At 38.6% G+C, this 13,079-nt stretch overlaps 1 protein-coding gene across 1 annotated transcript in view; it reads right to left on the minus strand.

Moving 5' to 3' along the window:
* The window catches only part of DISC1 (DISC1 scaffold protein), a 191,672-nt gene that overhangs the window by 23,296 nt on the left and 155,297 nt on the right, over positions 1-13,079 (minus strand). Inside the window, exon 11 of the mRNA XM_032102313.1 lies at positions 3,424-3,667. Within this exon, the coding sequence (XP_031958204.1) occupies positions 3,424-3,667 (244 nt within the window). The remainder of the gene's footprint in view (positions 1-3,423; positions 3,668-13,079) is intronic.

Genomic DNA, 13,079 nt, shown 5'->3' on the forward strand with positions numbered 1-13,079 from the left:
AGGAAACCTATAGAGTAAGATACAGTTACATGCAAGAAAACTATAGCATACATCAACAAAACCAATATTCACCTGGCACTAGTCTTAGCTCTACATGACACAATAAATAACTGGAGAGCTTCATTTATAGAATTCCACTGTAAAGTAAATCCATCACCTGGGGATGAAATGTACTCTTCACGGCATATATGCACATATGCTATTATCAGCCTTTTGTATATTGTCTTGAAGTAATTAATTCAATAATCTCGAAGTACAAAGAACATGAGTCTTTCCTTCTGCTTCAGTGGCCAGTGGTGCTCTCTAGAAATTCCCTAATGGGGAACAGAGGTTGTAACACAGTTGAAGAGGATAGTCATCCCAGAAACATGGCAACCACAGCAAGCTACTCCTCTCACAGGGGCACCACAGCCTTGTTAAATAATATGAAACCACGTATTTTGACAAATACATGCTTTTCTATTAGGTATCCTCACTTGCTGACAAATGGGTATGAAAAGTTCCCTGCTAATGTACAAGAATAAGTTCTTCTATGGCAGTCATATAAATGGCTAAATTGAGAGAGTAAGCACAACATCACTTTTTTTTTTTTTTTGGCCACAAATATTGAATTATTTTTAAATAAAAAATACACTACCATATAACAGAGCACTTAAATGGCTTCAGAAGTGGTTTGTTTTTCAAGTCCATTTACAAATCAAGATGGATTTTTTCTTGCACTTCGGCACGTTCAAAACCAGAAGTTAGCATGATTTGTGTCAGGTTTTTTTGCTTGTTTTTATATTCTCCCTTGTGATGAACTACTAAGAGATGTTAGGGAATAATCTGTTATGGCTCTTCTCTAGAAGTTTAGATACTGTCTGTCACTTCTAATGAGATCCTATCAGTTTTACAACCTAAGCCATTTTTTGGGGGGCAAAACTTCCATGCTCCACAATAAAGAAAAAAATCTCATCTCCTGAAAGTATAAAAGCAGGCAGACCAACCCTAACTCCAGAGCCAGAATACAGTCGATATGCCAGGGCAGTTTCACTGTTGCAATGGGTTTCACTCATCAGTGGCACATAACTTTGCCTCAACGGTGAAGGCTGCAGGCAGCACTGAAGCAGAGGAAAGCTGTTTGAGTAAGCCATGATGAAACACAGCTGTGTTGCTCAACTCCCTCAAAAAACTGGACAATACATGAACAGTCTCATACTGGCAAAACTGCTTCCTTTTTTTCTGTCAAGTGTATCAGTCCTAGGAGTGCTTTAGGAACAGATGGAGGAGTACTGTTGGAACCTTGGGTTCAGAGAATTTCAGTCTTTCAGTGCTGACAGGCAGTGATCCTCAAAACCACACTGCATTTGACCTGAGGCCTTGGGAAAGGCTTCCCTTTTTATGTGATAGCACTGAGATTGTTGCTGTGTAATTAAAAAAGAAGTTTGTTATAACACTGGGTGGAATATGTAGAGATGTAGAAAATTTAGGTTTCTGGGATATAGTAATATACATGTAACAAGATGGAGGATTTTGGGTGTAGGTTAGCTCTTCTTTCTTCACAAGCCTGGGTGATCTGGTATTGGTTCAAAAAACCCACAGTGCAGACATGAATGGTTAGTTATTGGATTATAAGTAAAAAAAAATTAGTTGGCATTCCATAATTGGGTAGTTTGGGCTTTAAAAGACCTTGGAAGGTAGAACTCACGGGCCATTTCCACCTTGTTAATTTAGAGGCACATTCTGTGCAGCTGTACCATAGATAAGAAATAATAAACACCTGAGTCCAAAGAACAACTCTGCATCTCCTGTGTTTGAATCCAAACTCTGAGTAAAAGAACCAAAAGACAGAGGCAGAGAAAGAAAACAACAACAGAAAATTTAATAGAGTACCTCCACAGGTCCTTCCCTGATGGACATTTTCATGTTTATACATCAGCTTCTGAATGGATTTTAGTGCATTCTCAAAATGGAGTTTATTCAGGATACCAGGATTAGTCAGATCCCAGGCAAAGGCATTTACACCACAAAGTTAAAGCACCTAGGTGAAGTGAGCAGTGGGTGAAGTGCATAGTCTTAAGTTCCCTCTATGGCTGATAGAGACAGGAGATTATCAAAAAGCAAGCTCAAAGGAGGAGCTGAATTGGAAGCACTGCAAATACACTTTCCTGTTCCATTTGAGATATGGGGAACCATCCCTCAAGTCCTGCATATCTCTCCAGAACCAGAAGTCACCTCACTTTAGCTGCCCAGTTGTCATTCTTGGATAGCAAGGTTGATTTCAGGGAAACAATCTGGACTTGCAGGGGTGAAAGAGGTGATAATTACAGCACAAATATCAGGAGTGCTACAGAAACAGTCACAAAATCCCAAACACTCCAGAGCCTCTAAGCACTTTTGAAAGAGGAGCACAGATTTCCATAACCAACAGAACTCCTCATATTAGTTCAGCAGACTCATAAAACATATGAAAAGGGAGCGACGGGGGTGGAATCAAAGCCAAGCTGACCATTTTTAATAAAAATGTTCTCTATGTGAAGTCAGTCTGTAAAGCATTTGCCCTGGGAAAAAACTGCAAGAACTACTGAAGCCAATATAAAACCGGAATTTTACTAACAAGAGGAGATTGTACAGTAAGATAAGGGTCTGCTTTCCACTAAGTCTCAGCCAGTGCAAATGCAAAATTACGCATCAGATTTCAGAGCAATCCACAGTTCAGTGGCTCTTAACATCAGATGCAATTAAGCATAATTTAAATTTTTTTCAAATTAATTCCATAGTAATAAAACCAACAACTGCTGTTGGAGGGTCTTTTTGTCACAGTGGTGCTGTTGGGTGATGAAGCTTTTTTAACAGCTTGTTTACCTAGGCAGTACAGTTAAAAGACTATTAGATAGTGGTTGATTTTTCAAGCATTCCAGATCAGTACATGAAAACTTAAAAAGAAATTTGTCAAACCTTCTAAGCTTCATGATTTTTTCCTCCTTTTAATATCTGTTGGATGCTGCAAGCCTATTAGCATCTATTAGCTCAGAAGTCTTTGACGATTTCACTAAGGGAGGAAACCTAACTCTCTCCTCATGTCAGCTAACAATGATCCAGGCTAACAAGTCAGCAGAACCAACTCAGAATGAAACTTGTCAGTGAGATGAGGAACAACTGATAATTTCGGTTAAATACTTAGTAATTTTTCCTTTAAATCCTGATGTACATTCTGTATTTATTGCCTGCATAATTTCTGCATTTTAAGAAGACTGATGGTAAAAGGAAAAAGGGTTGAAGGGCTTCTGAGAAGCTAATAAGCTATTTTATTCCAGATTGGAAGCCAGATGTTAAGTTCATATTTAACCTGCCCTGCTGACTCGTCACCAAGATTCAACTCCTCCTCTCAAAAGGAAAACCAGCAGTATCCCTTGAAATGCAGCTGCAGACTACTTCAGATACCTCTTTCAGCTCCCTGTGTTTGCAGCAGGAAACAGCACCACGCTCTGTGCCCTTTCGTAAGTGACCTTCTTTTCTTTTTTCAGAATCAGGTGGGGCATCAGCAGTCATCTCCATCTCATCCATTTGGCTCTCTTCTTTCTCAAAAACACAGCAACTGGTTTCTTTCAGCTGAAACCCTTGGATCAACAGCTGACAGGCCTCCAAGTCAGCTTCCCACACTCTTTGGAGCAGCTGGCTCCCGCAGCTGAAATAAAAGCCAAAAGAAAATAAAACTGCAGTTCAGGGAGAACAGTTGCTATTTCAAGTAACAGTTGGGGTAAATGCTTATTATAGACAGAAAAATAAAAACATCCAAAAAACTTAAGTACCTCAAATACTCCCACAGAGATAACATTACTATATCAAACTGAAAAGCAATAAAATCATTGCCCTATTACGAAGTCGATGACAGAAAAACCTCCTTGGGTTAAGATGTTGCTTCCAACTGTACGGCAAACATGACGCTTTCTTCTGTTCAGACACAGGTTCAGGGGTCTTGCCTTTATAATCAGAGCTTCCTTCACACTGTCAGACACACAGGCCTGTCATCCTGCAGCCACGTGCCTTGGCTGAATTCACTGTAGAAGATTATATGTGAAAAACCACACAATTTACTGTATTACATCAGCTCTAATTTTTGGAAAATAGGTATACTAAATTTCTTATTAGACTAAAATGTGCTTGCTTCAGCACTGGTGAATCAGATTAGATTAAACCAAAATAGTCTCCCTTTTCTTCAGTCTTATACTTTTGAGTGTTGTCCTTACCTCTTACTAACATGCTTTGGTTTCCTTCTACTTTGTTATGCCACCAAAACAAAACCAAAAGTGTTAGTAAATTCAAAATACCAAACTTCTATAAACTCTTCATCCATTAATCATCTCTCAAACATGTACATTACAAATAACACTCCTGAGATCCATCCAAGAGTTATTTCCACCTGAAATAAATGGGAATTCTAAGTGTAGATAGCTTTTCGGAACTGAACACTAACATCACACTGTTTGTAAGTGATGTGGTCACATCTCCACTTAAAACATGTTGTCTCTAAGGAACCAAATGAGTAGATTGCCTGCTAGAGTATAGCAGAGCCTGGGATGGGACTCAGAAGCAGCTCTTCCCATGGCAATACACACTTCCAGACAGATTTCAATGTTAATAACGGCAATTTTTTTTTCACTGTTCTTTTTCAAATTATATCATTTACTATATAATTGTGAGAAATTATAAGTGACTTAAAAGAATAAAAATAACCATTTGATTTTAACTTTTCTGACTAAATTAAATACCAGCTTATCTTTTATTCCAGACAAAGGATAAAGGAGCTGCACTTCTCACAATGAGATCATTAATCTAACACAAGTATGTTTTTAACTCCACAAATTCTACAAAATGCCAAGCCGTAAAAATCACTCAGCAATATATTGAGACTGAGAGCAAAATCAGGCTTCAGAAGCTGCGCTATTTGATCTGTGCTTAAGAGTCAGTATATATGTTTATTGAAAGCATAATGCAGCATGGGGTCCACAAATTGGTCTCCCCCAAGGAGTTCAAAGTATCACTAATTAGAAAGGGAAGAATGCTTCACTGGATTACATGTCTGTGTTCCATCCAGGTAGCATTTCACTTACCAAGCCAGAAAAATAAAATAACCCCCACTGTTTCTCTACTTGTCAATCACATTATCATAGTTACACAGTCAAAACATTTTCCTGCAGACATACATAAGCTCATTTACTTGCTTTTTGAAAATGTTTTTTTGCATCTATAGACAGCTTATTATTAAAGGCTAAAAAACACTCGAGAGACCTAAACCAGAATTTGCAATGGATAACTTGTTTTGGCTACTTAATTTAATGAAGAGCTTTATTGACAAAATTAGGGCAGAGAAGGTGATGTATGCAGTATTTCACAGTGGGGAAGATGAACAGCATGTATAATAGTACAGCATAATGGTGCCTGGGCAGCTGTTATTTGGCCATGACTCAGCACACTGGTCAATGTGGTTTTGTCTGTGTCTAAGTTTTAAACACGTTTTAGTAATCAGCAATTACTGAACCTACTGCTAACAGATGGCTTTTGTTTGAAGGCCATCATGGCCTTATCATGGTATCTTTGTAAAACTGATACATCTTGAGCTAAGATGCTAAGATGTTATGCTGAACTTTCCAACTAAAACCAGTGAATGCACATACACTTAGATACTCTGAACATATCTAAGCCCAACATAAGAAGGCTCCACCTTTTAGTCTGTATTTTGGAATTCAGTGCCTTGAAGCATTTTTCAAACACACTTTTGGAATGAAAATTACTTTAAAGCTGCAAATAGCTAACACAGAGACATTCCAAACGATTATTAAAAATTATGTTGTCCCCAGCACACAAAAAAACTTTAGCTTTTACATCAGGTGTTAAAATTAAACTCAACTGAATTACAGAGATTGGCTTATTCATTTTCAGTCCACTCTAAAAGTGCATTTGCAGTCTCCATGAAGCCTCCATGGGTGGCTGTACTGAACACAGTGAGATTTTTCAGGTATGAAATGTTTCAAAATGATGGATCAAGTCTGGATGAGATTTTACATTATTCTTATACTTATAAATATTTCATGATTTATCAACACCTCTAGGTGTTATACGCCTGTATATAAGTATCAAAGTGGCATATGTAGCAAGTTCAACGAAGGTGTCTGGAACAATCTGCTGCAATCCACAACAAATCACAATCCATCAACCATTTACATAGACACAAAGCATGCCTTAATCACCTACTGATTCTGAACTGCCAAGAGTCAGTGCCAGGCTTTGTACAAACACCAAACACATTACAATAACAGCCTTTTTCCCAAGGCAACTTTTAAGTTCCAATCAGCAAGAGCTAGGATACAGATGAGGATGTTCAAAGAAACACAGTGGACTGGACACGGCACGTTAGTTACAGTACAACAGTTTAATTAGTTACACAAGTAACTGATTAATCTAAGTGGTGTCAAGAACATTGAGGCTTCACAGTGAATGAGTATTTTAAGGATTTGTGGGAGGTCAATGAAACATGTCATTACATATCCAAGATCTCCATCCCTTCCCAAAGGAATCATGTAAGAACACAAGAGATGCTAGTACAAGAATACAGTGGGCAAGTGATTGACACCAATGTGGTTTAACATCTACAGAGGAAAGTCAGTCTTTTCATATTAAAAAAAAACCAAAAAAACTGAGTAGGGAGTGTAAGATTGTGAACAGCCCTGACACTGGAAGCTAGTATTTAGTCTTAATGAGACAGAACAGAGGGAGTCAATGGAGAAAAACAAAGTGAAATGGAAAAAAAGACAGAAGTGTTCATTTTGAATGAATGAGTGTAGGACAAGACTACTTTTGTCAAGTCATGGCCAGGGAAACTGATGGTGAAGTAAGTGAGATGCAAGACTCTACATGAGTAATTTTTTAGCTGCATGGATAGCTGGGACAGGTTTTACCTCAAGGATACTGTGCAGAAAAGAATCTACAAGAGCAGGCCTAAGCTGACTTGAAGAATGGCTGAGACATCCACAGCAACACAAAAGGACGCAGCAGACAGAATTCTGCATTAGGTCAAGCTGATGATGATGAAGGAGCTGTCAGAGAAACAGAGCTGTTTATGGACAGGAGGAAACGGATGTAGAACAGAGAGGCTTATCCTTGAGTTCTCTTCATAAAGTGGCAATTGACACTGTAATTGCAGTTGCCTTTACTAAATGTCAAGTAGTTTTACTGGAAACACAACCAGGGTAAAAGGGTAAAAGAAGTAAAAAAGGATATCTTCCCTCTACTTGTGATGTTGGGTGAAATTCATGTCAAGAGACATATCCAGCAAGGGTTCTCTCTCTTGAGCTCCAAAGAACATTGCTCCTCTGCCTTTTGATGAGATTCTGGGAGGTATTAACAGGGGCTCTCTATGGCTCTCAGCACAACATTATTCTAAAGCTATTTATAGTGCTAACTGGAACTATGAGAACATGACTTTTCTTTATTGAGGGCCCTGCATACATACAAAAGGCACATTCAGTTCCTGAACATTGTGGTCTAAATGAAAACATGCCTGTGTAAAAATAGAAATAAGATTTTATATTAAACTCTATTTAAAAAAAAAAAAAACCCAAACCAAAACAAAGTTCTGCAAAACCTCCTCAAAAGCATATTGGAATCAACACAGGAAGATGTCACTACTTGTAATTCTCATCATCTATAGTTTTCAGGAATGCCCCTTGGTGAGTGAATTGTTACGAGTGGTTTATAACACCCTGAGGTCAACGCTGTGTGTTGATGAGGTTGCTTATTTCAAGGGAAATCCCTGTAAGAACCCTCGGATTGAAAGCCAAGAGAGTGAGACTGAAGCTAAAGGGTTACATAGTAAGACAACTATTCAGAAACTGCATAATCAAAAGGTAACTTAGAAGGGGAGATCAACCATCATTAAGAAGAGATATTCCAGATTACTTCCTTTTAATAGGTGAACCACATTAAGGTGCAGATTCAGGAAACCATGTACTTATCTTCTCCCAACACCTGGCACATATTTTAACTCTGCATTCACTGACCCTAAAAGCAGTTTTCTCTGACAAAAACAGCAAACAAAATGCAATAAAAATAGTCTGGCAGAAACAACAGGGATTTTCATTTTGACAATTTAAATGATTGGAAACTTTTGAGGCTTGCATAAAATGCCAATGGGAATCAAAAGACTTTGTTCAATATCCCCATTCTTTATTGAACTATTGTACAAACTAGGGAAAGTTTCTCTATATTTTGGTCACTTGCTTCTATTTATATTTTGCACCACAGGGAAGGAATGAGCTCTTCTCACTCAACACTTAGCAATGTCTTTGTTTCCTTTTCTTAAGGCAATAGCTGTGCAGTGAACAAAGGAGACAAGCAAAAGAAAGTATCCTCTAATGATACTTAGAGGAAAAAAGGCAACGGTATTGCTTCGCTCTTAGTAGAGCCTCCCCTTTTTATTTGATTCATCATATTAATTCGCAGTAATGCATTAATTAACTCTTCTTATATTTAACAAGTATTTACTACTTCAGAAATATGCTTTACTTCTCTTCTTCATTTAAAAAAAATAGAAGTTTCCAGCCTGATCAGTTCTTGTTCTTTAACCTTTATATTTATACAAAGGTCATATAATTATATATATATAAGGGCTGTTATATTTTAAGATACCGACAGCCAACCTGTGGAACATACCAAGGACTACAATGTGCCAATCAGTGACTCACATGAGGCTCCTGGGGGAAGGAGGCACATAATCCAGTTTTCCCCACCTGACTGGTGTGCAATGACAGACTGATAAGGGAGAAAGTACAAAGAAAATGTGGACTCTGCCCAAACAGCAAAACTTTTGTTTCCCCTTGAGGCACCTGCACACTAGAAAGTCACCTTCCCTAAATATCTGAAATCAAAACCTTTTTTTTTTTTTAACCCCCTTCTTGCAAGTCTCCCTAATCCTATAAACACCTTCAATGTAATCTCAATTTCAGAATTCAATTCCTTGCATTGTGTCCCTCCTCTCCATTCTCCACAGGAGCCAAAAATCTAATGAATTGACTTCGTATGATTCCAATCGCGTGGCTGTCTCCCAGTGCGGGAGACATTCTTCCTACTCCCTTATTTCAAAGCTCACTGATAACCCTTGTTTGCTGCTCAGCACTATTATCACATTTCTCCATGTGAAAACAAGACTCACTCCCAGAAAGAGACTCCACATATTCCCTCGTCAGATTAACAACCTACTCTACCCTGGAGAATAGCTAAAACTCCCAGGCAAAGTCTGAAGCTTGCAGTCCTTTTTTTCCCCTGGCACAAGCAATAGCAGCTTGCTTCTCCAACCTTGCCTTCTCCTCTATAAAACATACAATACTAACTACAAAACAACAAGTAGCTCTCCCTCTTTAAATGTGATGTTTCACCCACTAGAGAATATTCTGGACCAGAACCACAGAAGCCCAAGAAAGAAATCCTCACAACCCCCATCTAATTTCTGGACTTTTGTATCTTCAACACCTGAAAAATTTGCTCTGGGCTGACTTTTCTAGTATCTACACTTCATAGCCACAGTCAAGTTCTCTGCACATCAGGCAGATTCAAAAGACATCCAGTGCACCCAGACAGGATATGACAGTGCAGCACAGAGGTGAAGACACCACTTTGACGCAGCTGGAAGAATGGGTGATGGCAGTGGCTCTGCTTTCTACAGCATCCCAGGAGCAGAAGCAAATGTGCAGACAGGGGCAGATTTGAGGTAAAAGGAGAGCAGAGCCTCCAAACCAGCCCTCAGTGTGGTGGCTATGGCATCCACATCTCAGGACAGAGTAAATCTGGAGGCAGAGCACCTGGAACCAGATATCCTGTGTCCTTGTTGAGTGATCTAACCTCCACAATACTGCTATGGAACACCCACCACAGTCTTTTAAGTTGTGTTGGGATTAGGAGCTGAAGTGAACATGTACCATATTCACTTCAAGCAGCATCAATTTCTAAACATGTTCCAAACTTCCAGTACTTCTTGGCTTGGTGAGCAAAAAGAAGAGCAACAGTTCAATTCCCTCCTTGCTCACATCTGCCAAATTTCAGACCAGTCCTAGTGGAGAACCCCAAATACATTCAGACACCTGCTCGTCTGAGATATTTAACACTGTAGACACCCTATGCCCAGCATAAAAACCACTTAGAGAATGGAACTGAAGTGTAACACTATGTTGAAAGGAACAATGCCATGCTGGAAGGCGACCACTTAAACACTGCACTGTCTTCTTCGGACAGCTGCTGCCTGTTGCATGGTCCTTGCTTCTTTCACATCTTTGCTTGCCCATATCTGAACTTTCACTCCAGGAAAAGTGTATTTCTGCGAGTCTGGGAGCAGGGACAACTCTTTCAGTTAAAAACTTCAGTCTGTTCTTCACCGCCTCTGTTTTCTCCCCCTCTCTGTTCTGTTACCCAGAAGGTAACCCTGCCATTCTATTACTTGTGGTAGCTCCAGGTAGTGTCTTTAGATGAAGACATTTTGTATATATGCATAATGAGGCTACACCACCAATTCTATAAATTGTGTAATTAAGGAAAAAGCATAAACATTCTATTATGATGGGTTCTAAGATTTCTAAGGAATTTTCTCACATCTCACAAAAGCTATTAACTTGAACCGCCTTCATATTTCTTTAAAAAATTCCTTTCTGTGCAGAATTTTTCATAGAGATACACTAATAACAACAAATATGTAAATTCATATAAAAATACATGGCCCCTCACAGTAATCTCAGTAAACAAAAAAAAACAAAATAAATATATATCTGCCAATGTTTTCTGCCAATGTATTTTTAAAAATTAACCTTATCAATTATACTCATTATCCACAATTTTTTCCACTCAGTGAAACATTACCTACTGCATCCAGGATACTGAAGTTTAGCACTGAAATCTAAAACCAATCTGCTAAGAATTGACACCTTTTCTAAAAAAACCCCACCCTGATACGGCAACTTAAGGACAGAGCTATCACCTCGAATTTTATGTGGAATGTACATATTTTATGTCTGCTTTTTGTTTCCTGAAAGGCCTGTTAAAAACAATATTTCTAGTGCTTAAAACCAACAATAAACATTTGACTAGTGTTATTAAAAAACAACATACCACACAATATCAAACAATACTTTCGTCGTTTTCTCTTCAATTCTCCAGCCATTTATTTTACCTGGCGCAGAACTTTAATCATGGGCTGTCATCTTTTTACCAATATTCAATGTCATTGCATTATACTTAAATTATCTCCACTGGAAACACAAAATTACAGACTGCTGCAGCTGATGGTTTTCGCTTCAATTCTTAACACAGGGTGGATGCAGGAACAGGACCAACATGCCAGGTGCAGGAAATTCAGTAATTTACAAGGGAAGAAGGAAGGCATCTTGTTGAGAGCATTTATAATTCAATTCTGACCCTATATTTACTTTAGAGTTTATTTTTACTGTATTACCTAATCTATAATGTAAAAATTTACTACCTGCTTTCAGGGCTATTTATTTCTCTTTGAAAAAAGGAATGGTCCTCTGCCCTTACCTCCACTGAAACATCTATTACAAATAATCTATTCTAAGACTAAAAAACTTAACCTTGATAGATGAGGAGAAAGCTACCAGGGAATTCTTCTTATTATGCAGTTCACACAAAGCCAGCTTCTCAAACCTAGTTTATCATTCACCTTATTCATAATCTGATAAAACACCTTCAAGCTTGGTACTAACTCTGATAATTCAGTCTGTATCCTGCTTGCCTTTGGCTCCTGCAATAACGGCAAAGCCCCACAATGTCATTAATTTTGGTTGGATAGGAATTGCTGGAATAAAATATTTTTTCTGCACTATTTAATATTTGATCCCAAATTAGATTTAAAGGAGAGGCACGAATTAGGCCCTGATTTTGGAAAACGTGTATCTCAGTATCTATGTATTCCTCTAAGCCCTGTTCAGCTGAGCTGCTACACAAGCTTCAATACTTTCTTGAGCTTGAACTCCACAAAGCATCCAACTCTAGTGACCTCCACAGAAATGGAAGTCATTTAGTGGCTTTCAAAGTCACCACCAGTTCTAATCCAAGAGAATACACTTGTTTCTAAAAGTATGCCACAGGAAGAAAGCACAGCATTTGCATTGAGGCCACATTCTCAGCTGCCACAAATCCACACTGCTGCAAGAGCAGCAATGGCTATTTATACCAAGAGAAGAATGTGTTCTTATTGCAAAGCAATTAGAATAATGAGCCTGATCTCTTATTGCTTATTACATTCTCTGACCACAGTGCTAGGAAGCACATAGAAGGAATTCACAATTCTCCTATCATTTTTATTCACCTCTCTTCCCTGATATCAAACAGTTTAAAATATAATTCTCTGTCTGAAAGGATGAGAGATTTAGACTTTCAGCATCAAGGGAATTTGGGAATGTGAATCATCTTGTGCGCCACTGACCAAACAGGAATTAAGCATACATAATGATTAAAAAACAGGGCAAAGAAATAACCTTTTAGAAGAGGTACAATTGGGAAAGGTGATACATTGTTATCATGTAGGAATGTATCTTGAAATTCAACTTTTGTAACCAGGACACACCTGGAAAAACGAGAGCATTGGCCAAATACCGATGTCAATAGCCACGTGCTTACGGAGTTCCTCTGAAACATCCAAGGGCACCATATGACCTGCTGTAGTTGCAGAGTCATGTAAGTTCAGGAGCCAAATCCTGTTCTGGATCAAAAAGAGCAAGAGAAAGGGCAAGGTCTACAAGTCCTCCCTGGCTGGACCCTGCTACCTACAAAAACCCTGCACTGCTGCTGACAGCACACTTGAAGCTGCTGGGCCACACGTGTCTCCCCAGACTAGCACAGTACACTTCCAGGAGTAAGTACGTTAATTAATGAAAGCTTCCAAATGCTAGCAGGAAAGACTGTCCCAGTTGTATGCAAAATAGAGCTACCCTACATCTTCACACTTATGCTATGCAGATGGCAATACTTTATTTTCTACTTGTTTAATCACGATCAAGTTCCTATCTAATTGGCCAGCCAGGGCTTTGTGCGAATTA

Source organism: Corvus moneduloides, chromosome 3 (assembly GCF_009650955.1).
Source record: "Corvus moneduloides isolate bCorMon1 chromosome 3, bCorMon1.pri, whole genome shotgun sequence".
Classification (NCBI taxonomy): Eukaryota; Metazoa; Chordata; class Aves; order Passeriformes; family Corvidae; genus Corvus; species Corvus moneduloides.